The 22,454-nt window shown below is 41.9% G+C and overlaps 1 protein-coding gene across 1 annotated transcript in view; it reads right to left on the bottom strand.

The window, feature by feature from the left end:
* KAT2A (lysine acetyltransferase 2A) overlaps positions 1–22,454 on the bottom strand; it is a 101,008-nt gene that overhangs the window by 62,515 nt on the left and 16,039 nt on the right. Inside the window, exons 3-6 of the mRNA XM_077459542.1 lie at positions 15,571–15,716; positions 15,397–15,486; positions 8,241–8,422; positions 1,764–1,955 (exon numbers count right to left, since the gene is read on the bottom strand). Of these exons, the coding sequence (XP_077315668.1) occupies positions 1,764–1,955; positions 8,241–8,422; positions 15,397–15,486; positions 15,571–15,716 (610 nt within the window). The remainder of the gene's footprint in view (positions 1–1,763; positions 1,956–8,240; positions 8,423–15,396; positions 15,487–15,570; positions 15,717–22,454) is intronic.

Below are 22,454 nucleotides of genomic sequence, written 5' to 3'. Positions count from 1 at the left end.
TTTTTATGCATATTAAATGGAAAAGAATTGACACCATCTGTTTTCCACATAATGTTGCTCATGCTGCCATTTGGGGAACGCTTTGCATTCTCTCAAAGGATGCAACATGCACTGATTGAACACGGTGGGGAGGTAGGGCTGTGATGCCACGATCTCTGCCTCCTTGAGAAAATGCAGTGTTCCCATGTGCAGTGGTCTAGTGGGAGACCTTCTGTGTTCACTATACAACAGGGGCAGCTGCTCAGCACTGGATCCAGTGCCCACTACAGTGATTTCCAGCTGCCACAAGGACCCCACATGCATAGAACATACACACTTACATTTGTTTTGACTCGCTTCTCTATTCCGCATGAATCTGCTCTGTAAATTCAGTGTAATAGACAGTCTAGTAAAGTCAACTTTTGGGGAAGTAAATCAAATAGGTGCAATTAAGACAAGGAGGGGTAGTGTGAGAGTTGTTGGGCACCTAACACAGCAGGAATACCACTGCTCTCAGCAGATGCAGGACAACCAAACTGTAGGGGGGCAAGTGAGTACAGAATAGTTGAGGGTGGGGTGGGAGAGCTGGGGTGGTTGAGATGGAAAAGGCTGCGATTGCTGGGGTGAGGAATGGTAGGGTCATTGGGAAATTGATGGATGGCCAGAAGGGACCTCAAGTATTAAATTGGGGTGGTAGAGGATAGGGCATGAAAGTTGGGCTATGTATTGGCTGTGGACACAAAGGAATGCAAGGTCATTCAGTTATTCATTTGCAGCAATGGAAAACAGTAGGAGGCTTTAGGAGTGGGGGACAATGTTGGGAGGGATAGGTGGTGTGTGTTAGGAGCAGTGGAGGGAGCTGGAAAGACATGGAGGCGGGAGGGAGAGGAGGCGAGGAAGGCACCCGGGTTTTACTTTTTGCTAAAATAATAAATATCCTCGAAAAATATATAAAAAAAATTTTTTTTCCTCGGTTTAGGCGGATACGTATTCTACATATTTTTGGTAAAAAATAAAAATAATAAATATCGCAATAAGCGTTTGATTGGTTTGCGCAAAAGTTATAGTGTCTACAAAATAGGGGATAGTTTTATGGCATTTTTTTTCATTTATTTTTACTAGTAATGGCGGCGATCAGCGATTTTTATTGTGACTGACATTATGGCGGACACGGACAATTTTGACACATTTTTGGGACCATTGGCATTAATACAGCAATCAGTGCGATTAAAAATGCACCGATTACTGTAAAAATGTCACTGCCAGTGAAGGGGTTGGCATGTGATGTCACTGATATTCTTTCCCTATGACAGGGAACAGACGATCAGTGACAGGCTCACTAGGAAGCACGAGGAGAGGTTCGTTTACACTTGCCTCTCCCTGTTCTTCAGCTGTGACCCGATCGGGTCCCGCGGCCCACGGAGCTCAGGACCGGGTCGCGAGGGCGGCGCTCGCGACCCACGGCTGGGCACTTAAAGGGCAATGTACCTGTATGTGCTTGTGCCCAGCCGTGCCATTCTGCCGACGCATATCGGTGTGAGGTGGTCCTTAAGTGGTTAAGAAATAATTGCGAGCATTCTTTTGTTTACATTTCAGGTGTCGGGGGGAGAATTGCTGACAGTTGAAAGAACCAAACCTGAAGGTACCGGTTTCTAATATTGGAGAATTTGCACGAGTACCGATACTTGTGCCAATACTTTGTATCGATGCAACCCTGAAACAACATTTCAGATTAGCTGGGCCTAAACATAGCCAAAATATTTTGGTTCTCCAGTTGCGCTCACTTGGGGAAGTGGGTAAGAATAAGTGTCCTTTTCTCTGGAACCAGCTTGTCCTTCTCCACTCTAAATTTCTCCAGCAGTTGTCTGCGTGTAACTGTGAAGATGGAACGTAGAAGACTCCGTCCAAACACATGGGTGGTTTCATATCGTGGTAAGCTATCACAGCTTTGAGGAACGTGACAGTAACAAAGCCACCTGCAAGAAAGAAAATCAATTCAGATACTACATACAACCATTACAGAAACATTTAACATATTAAACGCTAAATTTACGCCACATTAAATATTTCACTAAAATCTAAAAATAACTACCCTATTATGATTAACTTCTGCTTATTCTAGCCCTTCCCGATATACAGCAGATTATATAAGTATTGAAAACATCACCATTTTCACCACGCCAGCAACAACCTGTGCAATCCATACATACAAGGGAACCAATACAAATAAATTCAGAAATTAAGTTGTGTAATAAAATGAAAACTGCATGGAAAAAATATTGCACATGCTAACTGAAATGTATTTAAATACTTTTTACAAAATTCTTTGTTGGTAATGGCATCTTTAAGACGCCTCTTTAGTTCTTTCCATAGTTCTTCTATTGGATTCAAGTCAGGCGATTGGCTGGGCCATTCTAGCAGCTTTAATTTTCCTTTCTTTGAAACCAACAGAGTTTCCTTGGCTTTGCATTTGGAAACCTTGTCTTGTTGAAATGTCCACCCTTGTTTTATTTTCATCATCCTGGTAGATGGCAGCAGATGTCTAGAAAGAGTGTCTTGGTAAAATTTTCCATATATCCTTCCTTCAACGAGATGAAGTTTGGCAATGACGTTTGCCAGCACGGTATGCTAAAAAACAGCCCCACAGCATGATGTTCCCAACACCAAACTTCACGCTTGGTATGTTTTTTTGGGGCGATATGCAGTGCCATTTGACCTCCAAACATGGTGTGTATTATGGTATCCAAAGAGTTACATTTTGGTCTCATCTGACCACACTGTATTCTCCCAGTATTTACAGGTCGAAATGTAGTGCAGCAAACGTAAACAAGCTTCAACATGCTTTTTATTCAGCGATGGAGTCTTGCGTTGTAAGCATGCACAAAGGCCATGGCAGTTGAGTGCATTACTTATTGCTTTCTTTGAAACAATTGTTCCTGATAATACCAGGTCTTTCTGAAGCTGTCCACAAGTGGCTCTTTGACAACTCTGCTGATAATTATTTTCACTCCTCTGTCAGAAATCTTGCAAGAAGCACCTGGTCACAGCTTGTTTATGGTGAAATAATATTCTTTACACTTCAGGATTATGGCCCCAACAGTGCTCACTGGAACATTTCAGAAGTTTGGAAATGCTTCTTTAGTCAATGCCATCAGTAGGTTTTGCAACAATAAGGTTGCAAAGCTCTTAAAGTGGTTGTAAACCTTTTACAACCACTTTTCACTACAGGTAAACCTATAATAAGGTTTACCTGTAGCTACCGTGGATATCTCCTACACGGTTTAGGAGACAGTCCCTGTAACAGCATGTGCACTTTTTTTGCTAGAAAATTACATAGAACCCCCAAAACATATGTTACTGCAGGGGTTGACAAATTTGCTTGGAATCTAGGAGCCAGCTAAAAAAGTTAGGAGCCGGGTCCGTGATGGCGATCCGGACCTGTCCCTGGCCTGACATGGAGACAAGTGAGGGGAAGATAGCCCCAAGCCCCCCACCTGTCTCCAAGTCATTGCCCCCCATAGCTCTTAGAGGGACATTTTATTTATTTTTTTCAAATGACAATTTTTTTTTTTAAATTGCATTTTAGTGTAAATATGAGATGTGAGGTCTCTCTGACCCCAGATCTCATATACAAGAGGACCTGTCATGCTTTTTTCTATTACAAGGGATTTTTACATTCCTTGTAATAGGAACAAAAGTGACACACATTTTTTTTTTTTTTTTTTTAAAGAACAGTGAAAAAAATAAAAATAAAAGTTAAAATAAAAAAAAAATATTTTAAACGCGCCCTGTCCGGCCAAGCTTGCGTGCAGAAGCGAACGCATATATGAAAGCGGTGTTCAAACCACACATGTGAGGTATCGCTGCGATCGGTAGAGTGAGAGCAATAATTCTAGCCCCAGACCTCCTCTGTAACTTAAAAAGTGCAACCTGTAGAATTTTTTAAATGTCGCCTATGGAGATTTTAAAGGGTAAAAGTTTGTCGCCATTCGATGAGCGGGCGCAATTTTGAAGCATGACATGTTTGGTATCGATTTACTCGACGCAACATTATCTTTCACAATATTAAAAAAAATTGGGCTAACTTTACTGTCTATTTTTTTTTTTTTTTATTAAATACATTTTCCCCAAAAAAGTGCGCTTGTAAGTCCGCTGTGCAAATACGGTGTGACAAACAGTATTGCAACGACCACCATTTTATTCTCTAGGGTGTTAGAATAAAATATATATATAATTTTTAGGGGTTCTGAGTAAAGGGAAGAAAGATAGGCTGGCAGACAGGGAAAATTAGCATTACATCCATTAGCATTGCTGGTTGTAATTCCAACGGCCACCACAAGAGGGCGCCAGATTACAGAAGGAACCATAGGATCGTAGAAGGCCTCAAAGCCGGGGGCTAAATTACCGGCCGGCGGCGGCGCGGCCCGACGCGATCGCGCCGGGGGGGGCCACGGAGACAGCATACCCCCAGCTGTGCTGCCCCAGGCGCCAGGTCTGGAATTCTAGTCGCAAATGCGACCGGGCGCCCGGGTTTTGTCGAGCCCTGTGTTACTGGCACATGTGCACTGAAGAAACATCTCGTTAGTGCCATTGCTTCAGCTGACCTGCCGTTATCTGGTGGCTCCTGTGTGCATGCACCAAAGTGACATCATCGCGGCTCTGGCCACAGTGCCGGAGCCCACGATACCCAGAAATAACTCCGGGAGACATGTCGCCAGGCAGAGCAGTGTGCCGGGACTGCTGGGGGGCTTCGATATATGGTGAGTATTTGAAAATGAGCTAGTATGCTATGCATACTAGCTCATTATGTCTTTGTCTTGCAGGTTTCTTTCTAAATTGGGTATACGACCACTTTAACCACTTCCCACCCGCCATCATATGACATCCTTGACTTTGAGCTGGGATATCTGAATGATGCCTGCAGCTACAGACGTTCATTTATCATTTTTTTTCAGCCAGCAATAAGATCATAGCTGTTCAGCCGCTTGATTGTTCTTACGGGGGGCGAGAGAGGACTTTGGACTAACTTTACTGTTTTATTTTTTTAAAAGCATGAAACTGTCTCCCCCCCCCCCCCCCCCAAAAAAAAGTTTGAAAAATTGCTGCATAAATACAGTGCAAGATAAAATGTTGCAACAATGGCCATTGCATTCTCTAGGGTCTCTTAAAAAAAAAAAAAACACACACACACACGTTTGGGGGTTCTATGTAATTTTCTAGCAATAAATGAGGATTTACACATGTAGGAGATAAATTTAAGAATTTGCCTGGGTGGCAAGTGGTTAAGAGAGCTCTTTACTTTGACCCATCATGGAATGTTTTGTGTGCGACACCTTGGTAATCTGACACCCTTTTTATGGGCTATCAGTTGAGACTGAACCAGCTGATATTAAATTTGCACTGAAAAGGGGAAGGATTGTTTTCGAATTACTAATAGATCTCAGCTTTCCATGCCTTTGTGCACCTCCCTTTATAATATCTTTTCCCTGTGTCATTCCATTTTATTACACATAACCCAATTTCTGAATGTATTTGTATGTATGGATTGCATAGGTTTTTACCAACATGTGGCGAACATTTCATGTCAATAGCACCTTTAGAAATATATTTACCTAGCAAAATGGCGATGGGTTCAATACTTATTTTGCCCATTGTATACACCTGTCAGCTGGAAACTTTTCCAAAGATGATCTTGGCAAGTTCAGTCATCTGAAGACATTTCAAATCAAGAGAAAAATAGTTTGAGCATTTTTTAAGGTGTGGAACAGGGAGTTTTTATATATGACTGGAACAGCTATGAGTGATGGGAAAACCATAAGCAGAACATATCCTGGCTGACCAGAGAATTATTTAAAAATCCCCTGGCATTGATACAACATCTCCTAATCACTTCGTACACCATTCTTTGCCCTGCCCAACTATCTCCTCCATCAACAGCAATCCAATTCACTTAGTAGCAGTAAATACAATCCACCTCTTACTGCCTATGGTGGAGCAAAGATGATAGAATACACAGTATACCCACCTACCATTTTCTGCTTTTTCACACATATACATTTTAATCCTCTGCACAATGGAAAACAAATGTTGGCACAAGGGCAAGTAAACCAATATTTAATTTTATTACCAAGGGTAGCCACATAAGGCAGAGTTTCCCAAAGATCACCTGTACATTAAAATCTTCCCCTATGCCACATAGTGACTTCTGAGGCTTTTTTTTTTTTTGTTTGTTATGGTTTGTCATTCCCCAGAAAGATACTACAGACTAGACACAAGGATAAACCCGGCTGGCCTCAGTCTAATGCTCCTGTGGTCACTTCTAGGAGAAACAAAGATGAAACGTGCAATGAAGACTTCCATGGAAGACCAGAAACTTCATGTAAACAGACTTCCAAGCAACAAGACACAGGCTGCAAGGTTGAAGTGCTAACGCATGCTATCACAAAGATAGGATATCTACTGCAAAAGCCTCTGATCAAAGTATCTTTTAGCCCTCAAACTCCTAAAATTAAATCCAGGTTCTGAAGCAGTGAAGACGAACCTAATTACTGTCCCTTCACATAACGTATTTATTGGTGTATAACACGCACCCCAAGTTTAGGAGGGAATTTTAAGGGAAAAAAAAAAAAAAAAAAAAAAAAAAAAAAAAAACTTACATTTAAATGCCCATCAATGCAGCCTTATCAGTGTCCATCTGCAGCCTTGTCCATCATTGCAGCCTTCCCAGTGTCCATATGCAGCCCCGTTTCATTTAAAATTGGCGCCGATCAGAGGAGAGGAGTGAGCGGCGCTGACATACACAAAGCAGAGTGTACTTCGGCTAGACTTGGCTCTGCTCAGTCAGGGGCGGGACTGCGAGAGGAGCAGAGTCTAGCCGAAAGTACACTCGGCTTTGTGCATCTCTGCTCCATTCACTCCTCATCGCCATCAGCGGAGATCGGTGTATAACACGCACCCACGATTTTCCCCTGATTTTAAAGGGGAAAAAAAGTGCATGTTATACGTCGATAAATACGGTAGCTAATAACCCAGAACTTGAAGATTTTAGGCAGGTGTTTTGGTTGAGGACAAATTCTTCTTAAACCAGATATGGTAGTTATTTGTTATCTACCTAAAAAGGAGAAGTTTACTTTCGTAAAAAAAAATATATATATATATATATATATATATATATATATATATATATATATATATATATATATATATATATATATATATATATATATATATATATATATATATATATAATAATAATAATAATAATAATAATAATAAATTCACATTCTTTTGCAGGTAAAATCATTTGCATTTATTATTATGTTTTAACTAGGAGCCTGCAAAGCATTGCACACATGATCCATAGATTGTGGGTGCAATGCAGGACTTCTGCAGACTGTCAGTGTAAGCGGTTTGCTCGTACTTAGTACGAGCAGCAGTTGCACACTGACAGGAAGCATCAATGAACTTAATTTGAGAACTACAAGCCGACAGCTGCAAAGGGTATCAGTACTTGTAGTTCTCTCATTCGTAGAACTCTGCCAATGAATGACACAGGCAGGTGGGCGGAGCCACCCACACCCTAATAAACAGGTGGAACATGTTTCCAAAGGTGAACTTATCCTTTAAAGAGGAATTCCAACTATAAACGTTTTTATTTTTTTGGATGAATATAGTTTTTTAAAATACTATTATTTATACGACTCACGCTTTAGGGATCGATCGCCGCTCGATTGCTGATCATACGATTTCTTATAGTCTTCTCCCCCTGACATGTTCCATATTGCGTGTGGGCGTGTGAAGCCCACAAGCACTATCTTCCGGGTTACAGTGCAGCTGAGCGACCAGCATGCACCACCCGTTCGCACGTATGCACAGTATGTATGGTTCGCAGCGACGCACACTTCAGACGTTGCCATCACAACGGTCAGTGTCATCGGAAGTGCCTGTCCCATTGTGATGGTAACAAAGATAAACATCACGTGTCACTTCCGGTTTCGGAATATCACGATAACGAGCAGTGGCCATCCACACTGACACACTGGCCATCCACACTGAGAATTATGACACATAGCTCCCAGGAGATACTGCGCTGCCGAATATGATGGATATATCCGAGGGTGGCAGAGACAGGAAGACCCAGGTAACCTTTCAGAAAAAAAAAAAATAATAATCCATTGCACAATGATTATGCTGCAAGAATGCTTTTAATAAGTTAAACATTTGTTTGGAACTCTGCTTTAAGCAGCCAAAACATAGCTTACCTTGTATAGTTAACCTTATAGTTTGCAACATCTTCATTCTGGGACCTCTGTCGGAACTGTGATGGAGTTTCAAGCTTCCAGTAATTTAAACAAAGCAAAAACATTTTGGAAAGCTCATACATTGTCTGGCGTTCTTTTGGTTGCAGGTGACTGAATTTGTATTGCACAAAATTGAGTACTCCCTGAAGGGAAAAAAAAAAAAAAGCATAATAATTTTAGGTTATTGTTGGTAGGGCTTAAATAATCCGATATGCTCTTCCTGCTTCAGTGGTCTAAAATTTGTCCATTGACCCTGTCAAAAGGATGGGGCTTCCTAAATATACAAGGGACACATGTTATAACTGGATAAGGGAATGCCATCCATTGGCAGCCATCTAACCATAAGCTCACAAAACCAAAAGAAAATACATTCATTAGTTGGGGTGCATTACCTTGACGCCCCTGCATAAATTCAGTACATATACACAAATATGCAATATTTTATATAAATGACATCACATGCTGTATTTATGTCATGTATATAAATATTATGTCCTTAAACATCTAAGGCCCCTTTCACACGATCAAGGCCACGTGTCCGTTTTTTTCAGACTCGCATGGTGATTTTCCACATACCATCACACATCTATGCAGACCTATATGAACACAATGAGGGATAGATTATACTTGCCCTAACTTATGGTCCCAGCAGTAGCGTGGGTAATCTGCAGTGTTGCTACATCTATCTTAGGCTGGATGGTCGTGACAAGCACATATCTTTTGGAATACGCCACTTTATACACAGTTTTGTATACATGACGACTTTCCATTTTTGCACCCTTTCCTTGAAGGAAAATACATGTAAATCCAAAATGCGTTGAATTGCTATGTGAACACCTTCAATAAGAACTGGCCTTCTACAGGCCACTCTTGGTGCGCCAGCATATTCAAGGCTCAGGGTGCTCTCTCTCTCTCTCTCTAACATTTGTAAATATGTCATATTTGTATGTTGTTCATGTCTCTTGACCACATGGTCATGTTTTATATTTAGTACTGTCATGGCTGGGATACATAAAAATTTTCATAATTCATGAAACCTGGAGTCGTCATACCAGGGGAGCATCCCCCACCATAAAATGGTTGAATTATCCCCTCCAGTGGAGGGTTGAGGTCAAGATACAAACCTTATGTTGAAACAGAGTAACCTGAACAATGGTACCACTTTACACAAAACCAACTGACAATGGTCAAATTAGTGTTTTGAGAAAGGAAAGCCAGGGTAAATAACCCCATTGTTGAGAGGGTGAGATCGTCTCCTTAGTAAGAACCCAGAGTTGAATCTTTTCCCCAGACAATGGCAGAAGACATCCAAGTTAAAAATGGAACTAAGAAAATTATTTATATATATATATATATATATATATATATATATATATATATATATATATATATATATATATATATATATATATATATATATATATATATATATATATATATATATAATCACACTAACTATGTTAACTTATAATGTTGCAACCAATGTTGTAAAAATCAATGTGTACTGTAGTCATCCAAGTATTTGACAAGGATTTAGCACCAGTCTGTTATGGTTAAAGGGTGATGTTTGATTCCATAAATCTGTCAATATATCTAGTTAGGTGGAGATTTCTTATAGCCAGAAAGGTACATGAGATGGGGACAGCAAATAACAGGGCATAAGTCCAGCAAATGCCATATATTAACATGAAACATGTTAAAACACATTTTATAACAACACTAGACATCATATTCTGATTATACCTTTACCATGATGACAAAATGGGTTGGTGGGAATCAGGGCAGTTACCTCCCATGTTTGGAAACAACCAATCACAAGATGGTAAACATGAAGCGAGGGAGGTTACCATCCAAAAATTTGCACCATACAAAAAGGAGACACACATGATTCATAGAGAGGACCGCAGACCCACACGCTGACATACAGTCTCTGGATGAACACAAATTTGGTAATAAGAAACCACTCCCCATCTCGCTGGACATGCTGCTAGGATGAATCTAATATACATCCTCCCCAGCAGTGAGATACTGACCATATAATTGATAATATTTTTCTCTTCCCTAAATTATAGGATTTGTATCTTAATGTATACTTTTATTTTATCTAATACTGTGTGAAGGGTAGATTAGTATTTAATAATTGTCCCATGTTACTGGCCTTGAAGCCGATTGTGGGTGAAATTAAGATCACCCGTATTGCAACAAATTTGACTACTGTGGTCCCAGGGAAATTAATTCTTGCACTTCAAGCAGTACATTCCCAAGTAAGAGAGCCAGGTACGGGTTGAAATTGAATAAAATTGTGTGATCGAGCCACTGGATACGATCACACATTTCATATTTATGAAGGCAAAGACTCCCAGCTTCAGCCCCGTGAGTGCCCCACGTATATTGGAACCAGTGGGCAAATGGTCTAGGAGCTGGCATAATCCCTGTTCAAAAAAGGATACCATTTATATGTGGACAATTATTATACCAGCTTGCCCCTTTTTCACCACCTTTACCGTAAACAAAGCCTGCGGTACCAAAAAAGGGAAGGAGGAGAGAGGAAGGAGGAGAGAGGAGAGAGGAAGGAGGAGAGAGGAGAGAGGAAGGAGGAGAGAGGAGAGAGGAAGGAGGAGAGAGGAGAGAGGAAGGAGGAGAGAGGAGAGAGGAAGGAGGAGAGAGGAAGGAGGAGAGAGGAAGGAGGAGAGAGGAAGGAGGAAGGAGGAAGGAGGAGAGAGGAGAGAGGAGAGAGGAGAGAGGAGAGAGGAGAGAGGAAGGAGGAGAGAGGAGAGAGGAAGGAGGAGAGAGGAAGGAGGAGAGAGGAAGGAGGAGAGAGGAAGGAGGAGAGAGGAAGGAGGAAGGAGGAGAGAGGAGAGAGGAGAGAGGAGAGAGGAGAGAGGAGAGAGGAAGGAGGAGAGAGGAGAGAGGAGAGAGGAGAGAGGAGAGAGGAAGGAGGAGAGAGGAGAGAGGAGAGAGGAAGGAGGAGAGAGGAGAGAGGAAGGAGGAGAGAGGAAGGAGGAGAGAGGAAGGAGGAGAGAGGAAGGAGGAGAGAGGAAGGAGGAGAGAGGAAGGAGGAGAGAGGAAGGAGGAGAGAGGAAGAGAGAAGAATCAGCAGATGAGGTATTGGCCATGAAGTGAAGAGACAAGAAAGATGTCCACATCCTCTCTACCATCCACAATGACAACTTTGTGGAGATCCAAAGAAGATGCGGCCCCGTTGTAAAGCCTGAATGTGTCCACAACTACAATCTGTACATATGGGGGGGGGGGGGGGGGGGAATTTAAATGATCAGATGCTACAACTGAAAGTCCCGTTACTGGTATAAGAAAGTTGCATTTCATAAGTTTCATATGGCCATGTTTGTTTAATTTGTTCGCTACCAAAAATCAACAGAAAACCAACAAAGCACCTACCCTCAAGTATATTGAAGACATTTTCACTGCCCTGATTTACCAATGACTCACCCCAGGAAGCATTCGCTCCGATAGTGCGAGTTGACTTCATGAGCATATTTTCCCTAGAGAGCCAGTCACAATCTCCTGACATGCGATGTGGAGAGATTTGCATCCAATTTGCACTAGTATGAACCCAGCCTTAGCCCAGGTTCACACTGACAGCAGGATTGAAATCATGCCACTTCAGGGGAGATTTCAGAGACATGAAACAGATGCACAGATATCTATACAAATCGCATCCCGAAGTCACCAAAAGTAGTACAGAAATTACTTTTTAGAATCGGCACAGCGCCGCAAATGCAGCGTCGCACAGATTCGGATATTGCCATTGCTGGCAATTGCCGCCGATTTGGCATGCGATTTGACGTGTCAAATTGCATCAATGTGAACCTAGGCTCAAGGACTGATTCAAACCCAAGCTGATCGAACATCTGCTAGGGTGTGCTGGGAAGGAAGGACACAGTGCTAACGCCCCGATTGCAGGACATTGAGCAGTTCATTTTTTCCCCCCTGCTTTGTTAGAACATTATTGAAATGTCACAAGTGATATTTCATCACGTTCTTTTCACAATGCAGTGTTGGGACACAGTGGTTTCCATTGCAACCCATGCTAAATAAACTATTAGATTGTAAGCTCTTCTGAGCGGGGCACACTTAATGCTCTTGTATTTTATTGTAACTGTATTGTCTCCTTTTATATTGTAAAGCTCTGCGTAAATTGTTGGTGCTATATAAATACTGTATAATAATATACATAATAAACAACCTTGCAGTACTTTCAGTGCACACCACCAGCAGTGTGCACAGACACAATATAAAACAAATTGCCTTGTGTTTGAATTGGGATTATGCTGCCTAGCACATCCAAGAGCAAATAGTGTGAACATTTTCCTTAGACCCCTTTCACACTGGGGCCGCCCGCGTGTTAGCGGTAAAGCGCCGCTTGTTTTAGCAGCACTTTTCGACTGCTAGCGGGGCACTTTTAGCCCCAAAGAGGTTAAAAACACAGGTGTTGCGGCGCTTCCAAAGTGCCTGAAAAGCAACCAGGGGCTTTTGGGGATGCTGCATAAAGCGCTCCCAACCCGCCCCAAAGATGCTGCTTGCAGGACTATTTCTAACGTCCCACAAGCGCAGCACCATCTGGTTGTGAAAGCACCCATTGCAATAAATGGGAGGCAGTTTTCAGGCGCTATTTCTAGTGCTAAAACGCCTGAAAAAGTGAGAAAGGGGTTTTAACCACTTGCCGTTCGGCTCACGCTGATATACATCAGCAAAGTGTCACGCTCCTGCGAAATCCCGTATGGGTATATTGTCCCTTTAAGACCCACAGCAGGCACATGTGCATGCCCGCTGCACAGCGGGGGACCTGATGCACGTGGCCACCTGCGATCATGGTCACGAGAGCCAGCACAGGGATTTGTATGTGTCCTGACAGGGTAGGAGATACAGGTAGTCTGTTCCTCCTCTGTCAGTCACATCCCCTCACAGTTAGCAAGCCAAAAATCTTTCTCATAGTTTGTAGACGCTATAACTTTTGCGCAAACCAATCAATCAATATTACGCATATTGTGATTTATTTTACCAAAATAAATTTTACCAAAATTATGTAGAATATATATATTGGCCTAAACTGATGAAAAATATTGTTTTGTAAAAAAAAAAGTTTTATTTTATTCAAAGTTGATGCTTTTTTTGTTTATAGCGCAAAAGATAAATAAAAAATCAAATACCACCAAAAGAAAGCTCTGTTTGTGGGGGGTATCAATTTTGTTTGGGTACAGTGTCGCACTGCCGTGTAATTGTCAGTTAAAGCAACGCAGTGCTGTATCGCAAAAAATGGCCTGGTCATTAAGCAGGAAAATCTTCTGGTCCTTAAAGTGGATGTAAACCCAACCTCATCCTTCCAAAACTACTGCTTCCTGCATGGATCTTTACCTGTCAAATGTGTCCCCTCTGTCTGTTATGAGACCCGGAAAACTGCAGATTATGTGGGTGGTGTCTGGAGCTCGGTGGGTGGAGTCGTGATGTCAGTAGTCTCCCCGCCCACCTCTACACTCCCCTTGTCAATATGTATATTCTCCTGTGTATTTCTTACACTGAACTTCTGCTATGATCTCTAACATCCAGTGAAAAGACAGGAAAGTAACCACATGACTTCAGCATGCCCAATTATCATGAGATGTGGAACATCCAATCCTGGTAGAGCAGCAGAAGGGAGTGGGAGGGAATTAAAAAATAACGCATGTCTCTTAGGCTAGTGCGCAAGATATGTAAATCACCTGTTACTCACAGCAAGGGGGGATTTGACAAAGTTTCTCTGTTTGTCAAGATTTCTCACTGAACAATAAAATAGGATTGCTCAGAGCTGGAGTAACTCTTTGTGGCAAGACTGGGCTCAAATGATAGGCAATCTTATACACTACATTATGACATCAAAAAAAATAAATGATGTTTTGGGTTTACATCCACTTTAAGTGGTTAATGTAGATTCTGACACATTCTCACTACGATTATTCCAACACGTTCCAGGTTTGAAGCTAGTTTCAGGTTCCCTCAGTCTGAGGAGCCCTATTACGCCAACAGTGACATTATCTAGGAAATCAGCACTGTGGCCTTATTACCCACTAACCACAAAAAATAAAAACACACATGCTAGAGGTTTTATTACCCACTAGCTTATTCTGACATCCACAAACAGCATAGGGAGATTTTCCCAGAGATTCCTTGTTATCACCCTGCCAATAGCACCAGGCACAGACCGCAATAACTACTGCAATAAATGCAATGCCAAGCTGCGGTTTCCAAAGCGAGCAAAGTCCTTTCCTGTATTAAGAGAGGTATGTACTCCAGAGAGAGAGATATCATTTTGCCCCTGTTCAAATCATTAGTAGGACCTCATCTGGAATATGCCGTTCACTTTTGGGCACCAGTTCTCAAAAAGGATATCGGGGAACTGGAGAAAGTGCAGAGAAGGGCAACCAAACTGATAAGAGGCATGGAGGAACTCAGCTATGAGGAAAGATTAGAGGAACTGAATTTATTCACTCTTGATAAGAGGAGATTAAGGGGGGATTCGATCAACGTGTACAAATATATAAGGGGTCCATATAGGGAACTTGGTGTTGAGTTATTCACTTTACAGTCAACAAAGAGGACAAGGGGGCACTCTTTACGTCTAGAGGAAAAAGATTTCATCTCCAAATACGGAAAGGTTTCTTCACAGTAAGAGCTGTGAAAATGTGGAATAGACCTCCTGCAGATGTGGTTATGGCCAGCTCAGTGGATTGCTTTAAGAAAGGCCTGGATTATTTCCTAAGTGTACATAATATAACTGGGTACTAAAATTTATAGGTAAAGTTGATCCGGGGAAAATCCAAGCTTTAGCAAATTGGATCATGCTCTGCTGGGGTTTTTTGCCTTCCTCTGGATCAACTGTGGGTATAGAATTGGGTATATGGGCTGGTATGATATTAATTATAATATAATATATATATATTTTTTTTTTTTTGGTTAAACTGGATGGACTTGTGTCTTTTTTCAACCTGACTAACTATGTAACTATGTAATTACTATATGGACACCTGGTATTAAAGGATATGACAAACTACTAAGAAAACATACTGGACTGCCTGTAATAATAAAAATGAGGACACATCAATAACTGGCTAAAAATTACCTGTTCAATATTTGGCTTTTCAAAAGGTGGACTTCCGAGGGACCCTTCTACCACTGGTCGGATCATCTGCAGAATACATTTTCTAAGAAGCTGGAAAAAAAAACCATTTAAATATTGGTATCAACTCGAGTTCAATACAACAACACAAATTAAAAGCTGCTGCTTGTATCTTACCTTAAACAGGTAAAAATAGACCTGTTTGGTATCAGTATCCTCCTCCTTGTGCACAGACATAAAGAGGTTCTCCACATCCACCACCATGCCCAACAACCGATTGATTTCATCTTCTGAAACATTTTCTAGATGCGACACGTGGTCAGCTGCAATTTCAAACAAATGCTAAAGTCATGCATTTCTCTAAGTGCAGAATATGTAGCAATTTGTTGATATATTCTGAAAGGATTGTAACAGATTTATTTAACAAGACAGACAGGTTCACGGGATCATGCCTGCTACAGTATAATGACGGCGGCTGGTCGGCAAGTGGTTAAAGCATGTTATACAGCACATTGCTTGTGCTGTGAAATTTGGCCCCCTGCATACCCTAAAAAACCTCACTGATCCTGGCTGGCTATATCCTCCCCTCTGCAAACTGACCACGATAATCATGGCTGCTCAGCCCTGACACCGTGGTCAGTTTTCATGATTCCGTCATCCGCAGCCCTGCTCTCTGCAGTTCTCCTGTGTCTCCTCTGTCCGGCCCCTGCTCGTACCAGCGACCGCCCACCCCTGCTGCTCTCATATCTGCTATTAAATTGTCTTATCCCCTCTATACCATAACATGTGTCCTTGTGCCTGTGTAATGTAAAAAAAATCTGCCGTATAAGCTCCGCTCGCTCAGCCAATTGTCGGCACTCTCCCTCTCCTCCCAAGCTGACGTCAGAGGGAGGGCTTGACCCCGCCCACTGCAGTTGTGAGCCAGAGAGAAAAGAGGAGAGGAATAAGCTGAGCACCTTGGCCTATATTGGTACAGATGGGCAGATATTTTACATTAACCACTTGCCGACCAGTGCACGACGATGTACGTCGACAGAATGGCACGGGCAGGCAAATGGGCGTACATGTACTTCCCTTTAAATTTGCCGCCCTGCCATCGGGAGCGCGCCGGCGGCGGCGCGCTCCCGCGCTGGTCGGGACCCCCGTGAGTCCAGTCGCGGGACCCGATCGCCGCGGGCATCCCCGCGATCGTCTCACGGAGCGGCCAAATGAAGAAATGCCGTTGTAAACAGCATTTCTTCATTCTGCCTAGCAACTAGTGACGCTGATCTCTGCTCCATGTGATTGGAGCAGAGATCAGTGTTCACTAAATGAAAGCCCAACCCCCCCACAGTTAGTAACACACCCCTAGGAACACTTAACCCCTACACTGCCACCCACTGGTTAACCCTTTCACTGCCAGTGTCATTTACACAGGAATCACCGCATTTGTATAGCAGTGATTACTGTATAAATGACAATGGTCCCAAAAATAAGCCAAAAATGTCCGATGGGTCCCCCACAATGTCGCAGTCACAATAAAAATCACTGATCGCCGCCATTACTAGTAAAAAAAATAAAAAATTATTAATAAAAATGCTATAAAACTATCCCTATTTTGTAAACGCTATAACTTTTGCGCAAACCAATCAATAATCGCTTATTGCGATTTTTTTTACCAAAAATATGTAGAAGAATACGTATCGGCCTAAACAGAGGGAAAAAAAATTTTTTTTTTATATATTTTTGGGGGATATTTATTATAACAAAAAGTAAAAAATAATGTGTTTTTTTCAAAATTGTCACTCTATTTTTGTTTATAGTGCAAAAAATAAAAACCGCAGGGGGTGATCAAATACCACCAAAAGAAACCGCGCAATTGTCAGTTAAAGCAACGCAGTGCCGAATCGCAAAAAGTGGTCTGGTCTTTGACCAGCAAATTGGTCCGGTCTGAAAGTGGTTAAACAGGGACACATTATGGTACAGAAGGGATTAGACAATTTAGTAGAAGTAGGTTAACAACCACTTTTTTTTTTAAACAACCCATTCAGTTTAAAATAAAAATGAAAGGCAAAACATTTTCATATAGATATGTTTTTTCTAAATACATTTTTATTAGAGGTCGACCGATATATCGGCCGATATTTGCAGTTTTTTAATTAATCGGCATTGGCCGATTGTGCTGATAAAAAGGCCGATTTAGAACAGCGGGACTTGGAAATGACTTCTGTAATAGAAGTCAGTGTAAGTTGCCTGAGTCCTCATAGAAATTTCCTCCTCTCTGGGCAGCCTGCCAAGAAAAGAACAAAAAGATACAATGTTTACACTTGAATGAATGAAATTATCTCTGTGTAGAAGTTCTCAGTTTAACCATTTAAAGACTAAATCTTTTCTGACACTTGTTGCTTACAAGTAAAAATCCTATATTTTCTGCCAGAAAATCGCTTAGACCCCCGCAATAATTATATATATTTTTGTTTAGCAGAGATCCTAGGAAATAAAATAGCAGTTGTTGCAATATTTTATGTCACACGGCATTTGCACAGAGGTCTTTCAAATGCATTTTTTGGGGGAAAAAATACACTTAAAAAAAAAAAAAAAAAATAAAAAAAAAAAATTTAAAAAAACAGTAAAGTTAGCCCATTTTTTTTTCGTCCAAAAGTTTTGACTACCGTTTTTTTTTTTTTTTTTTATCTAAATCATACATACAAGTAAACTGATTGGAGGTTTGTTTTGTTTAATAAATGTTCAAATGTAAGAAATTTTCTGTATCACTTATGAAGGCCACTTTCACACTGGAGCGGGCAGGCGTTGATGGTAAAACGCTGCAAGTTTTAGTGGCTCTTTACCATCATTTTAGCGGCGCTATTTGGATGCTAGTGGAGCACATAAAACCCAGCTAGCGGCCAAGGTTAAATGCGCCCGTGAAGCACCGCTGCCAAATCGCATTGCATGCGCTTCGGCAGTGGTGCCCATTCATATCAATGGGCAGGAGTGGTGGAGGAGCGGTATACACCACTCCAAACGTGCTGCTTGCAGGACTTTTTTTAAGATCCTGCCAGCGCATCGCCTTAGTGCCCACACTTAGTGCTCACACTACCGCGACTTGTCAGGCGACTTAGTCGCCTGACAAGTCGCGCTCCGTTCTGTACTATGGAACCGTTCTAATAGGAGCGACTCAAGTTGCTCCGACTTAGAAAAAGGTTCCTGTACTATTTTTGGGGTGACTTCAGGCGACTTGCATTGACTTCTATACAGTCGTCGTTTTGCAAGTTGCTGCTGAAGTCGTGTGCAGGTCGCGTCTGAGTCGCGCTGCAAGTCGTGTCGCCCCTGTGTGAACGGGCACTCAGTGTGAAAGCACTCTGTCTTTCACACAGACTGCAGGGGAGCCGTTTTGCAGGCGCTATTTTTAGCCCAAAAGCGCCTGAAAAATTTCCCAGTGGGAAAGGTGTGTTAGATTTTATGAGATCAAGGGGGATTTAAAATAAATAAATAAATAAATAAATAAAATAAAAAAAATCGGCCTAACATATCGGCCCCAAAAAAATCGGCATCGTATATATGGCTATCGGTCGCCATGATTTGTAAATATCGACATCGGCCACAGAAAAACCCATATCGGTAGACCTTTAATTTTTATAATACCTTGATCATATTCCCTCCATTCTCAGCTGCAGAGTTGGGGGGAGGAGAAGCAGCAGCACATTGAGTTTCCCAGTGAATAGTTGTGCAGCAGGGACATGCCAGGACAAGTCTGATCACTGGAGGAGAGCATACCCAGTTCCCAGCATAGCTAGAGAACTGATCAGAGTGCTCTACTGCTTAGTGTGGTCAGTATAATAGAAAAGCATAGGGGACTGGCAGGGAAACCAAGGATTTCACATACAGGAAGCAATACAAAAAGAACAGGATCCTTTCTCATACAAGTACATGATTGTGTATTGTGTAACAATTTTGCCTAGTTCTCCTAATGGCAGGCTATACAACCCATTTAGTTACAGAGAGGAGCGGTGTCTGTCGGTGAATATAAGAGAAATTAAAGCTTACCCGTTCCTAGATGTGGCAGCATTAATTTTCCTTTTTTGGGGGGGCTTTTTTCCTTTGTCACCAGGTGATCTTAGCAGATTCAACCTGTCTCCAGGAGGTGCATATTTAAGCCAAGGGCTAGTTCACACCACAAAAACATCTTTCAGATCTGCTCCGGATGTGTTTTTGCTGTTTAAGTGCTTTTTTTTATTATTTTTTTTACTGTACTGGGGTCCGGTGTGTTTTTGATGTGCGTGTACAGTTCTGTGCAGGAAAAATGCAGCATGTTCTACTTTTGTTTATGGGACTGCAAGCACTGGTGTAAACCATGTAACCTACTTTCTATGCATTTTGGATGAAGGGAGAAGAAAAAAAAAAAAAGCACTGGAACGCATTGGGAATGAGATAAAGTAGACAAATTGACTCAAACCGGGAGTACATCCAATCAGCTTTAAATTTTCTAAGCCATGTACAAAAATAAGACATAAATTGATTGGTTGCTATGGGCCAGTTGAGATACAACTTGTTTTAGACATTTTATAAAATTTTGCCCACCAAGCAGAACGGAAAGATATATATAAAAAATAAAAGGGGAAATTTTGATATATATTAACCACTTCAGGACCGCCGTATTGCCATTGTACGTCAGCACAATGGCACAGGCAGGCAGAATCACGTACATCTACGTGATTGCCTTCCAGCGGGTGGGGGGTCCCATCGGACCCCCTCCCGCTGGATACGGCGGTCCGATTCGGTCCAGGAGCGCTCCGTGATGAGGGGATGGCCGTTCGTTTTCGGCCACCCCCTCTGGATCGCTCCTGGCCAATGAGAAGCTTCCTCCCCTGTGTATTGTTTACACAGGAAGGAGGAAGTGATGTCATTCTCCTCGGGGCGGTCTTTTTGACCGGACTACGAGGAGAAGAGTAAAAGTAAGTCTGCACGAACACTACACTGACATGTAGGTACACACAGGCACACAAACCCCCCCCGATCCCCCCCCCGATCGCCCCCCGATCCCCCCCCCGCCCCCCCTCCCCCCCCAGTCACAGTGTCACTGATTGCATTGATCATTTCTTTACTGATCAATGCATTCAGTGTCAGTTGTGACAGTAAAAACTGTCAGGACAGTTAGTGTTAGGTCCAGGGTAGCCCCCTATCACCCCCCAATAAAGATTTAACCCCCTGATTGCCCCTAGAGTTAACCCTTTCACCCCCTTTTGCCAGTGTCACTAAGCGATCATTTTTCTGATCGCTGCATGTGTCGCTAGGTAGCTAGTTATTTTTTTAGGTTCACCGCCAGGTTTTTATATCGCTAGGTACCCCGATATACTACCCAATAATGTTTTTAACCCCCTGATTGCCGCTAGTTAACCCTTTCACCCCCTTTTGCCAGTGTCACTAAGCGATCGTTTTTCTGATCGCTGCATTAGTGTCGCTACAGTCGCTAGGTAGCTAGTTATTTTTTTAGGTTCACCGCCAGGTTTTTATAGCGCTAGGTACCCCGATATACTACCCAATAATGTTTTTAACCCCCTGATTGCCGCTAGTTAACCCTTTCACCCCCTTTTGCCAGTGTCACTAAGCGATCATTTTTCTGATCGCTGCATGTGTCGCTAGGTAGCTAGTTATTTTTTTAGGTTCACCGCCAGGTTTTTATATCGCTAGGTACCCCGATATACTACCCAATAATGTTTTTAACCCCCTGATTGCCGCTAGTTAACCCTTTCACCCCCTTTTGCCAGTGTCACTAAGCGATCGTTTTTCTGATCGCTGCATTAGTGTCGCTACAGTCGCTAGGTAGCTAGTTATTTTTTTAGGTTCACCGCCAGGTTTTTATAGCGCTAGGTACCCCGATATACTACCCAATAATGGTTTTAACCCCCTGATTTCCGCTAGTTAACCCTTTCACCCCCTTTTGCCAGTGTCACTAAGCGATAATTTTTCTGAACGCTGCATCAGTGTCGCTAGTGTCGCTAGGTAGCTAGTTAACTAGGCTCCCAAAAAGTCCCCCACATGTGGTATCCCCGTACTCGGGAGAAGCAGCAGAATTTATTTTGGGGTGTAATTTGACTTCTGCCCATAGCATGTGTGAGCAATATATCATTTAGTGACAACTTTGTGCAAAAAAAAAAAAAGTTTGTAATATTCCCGCAACTTTTGGCAAAATATAAAATATTCCATGGACTCAACATGCCTCTCAGTAAATAGCTTGGGGTGTCTACTTTCCAAAATGGGGTCATTTGGGGGGGTTTTGTGCTATTTTGGCATTTTATGGCCTTCGAAACTGTGATAGGTAGTGAGGAGTTAAATCAAAAATTTGCACCCTTAGAAATCCTGAAGGTGGCGATTGGTTTTCGGGGTGCCGTGCGCGACTAGACTCCCAAAAAGTCCCACACATGTGGTATCCCCGTACTCGGGAGAAGCAGCAGAATGTATTTTGGGGTGTCATTTCACATATAACCATGGCATGTGTGAGCAATATATCATTTAGTGACAACTTTTTGTAAAAAAAAATTTTTATTTATTTTTTTGTCATTATTCAATCCCTTAGGACAAAAAAAATAAATATTCAATGGGCTCAACATACCCATCAGCAATTTCCTTGGGGTGTCTACTTTCCAAAATGGGGTCATTTGGGGGGGATTTGTACTGCCCTGCCATTTTAGCACCTCAAGAAATGAGATCGGCAGTCATAAATTAAAAGCTGTGTAAATTTCAGAAAATGTACTCTAGTTTGTAGACGCTATAACTTTTGCGCAAACCAAAAAATATACGCTTATTGACATTTTTTTTACTAAAGACATGTGGCTGAATAAATTTTGCCCTCAATGTATGACTAAAATTTAGTTTATTCGATTTTTCTTATAACAAAAAGAAGAAAATATCTTTTTTTTTCAAAATTTTCGCTCTTTTTTCATTTATATTGCAAAAAAAAAAAATCGCAGAGGCAATCAAATACCATCAAAAGAAAGCTCTATTTGTGGGAAGAAAAGGACGCAAATTTTGTTTGGGTGCAATATTGCATGACCGCGCAATTACCAGTTAAAGCAGCGCAG

Source organism: Lithobates pipiens, unplaced genomic scaffold, assembly GCF_037356315.1.
Source record: "Lithobates pipiens isolate NorthernLeopardFrog02 unplaced genomic scaffold, aLitPip1_a1.2 Scaffold_28, whole genome shotgun sequence".
Classification (NCBI taxonomy): Eukaryota; Metazoa; Chordata; class Amphibia; order Anura; family Ranidae; genus Lithobates; species Lithobates pipiens.
Note: the sequence above shows the minus strand (reverse complement) of the source record. Positions and strands in the feature narration are given on the sequence as shown.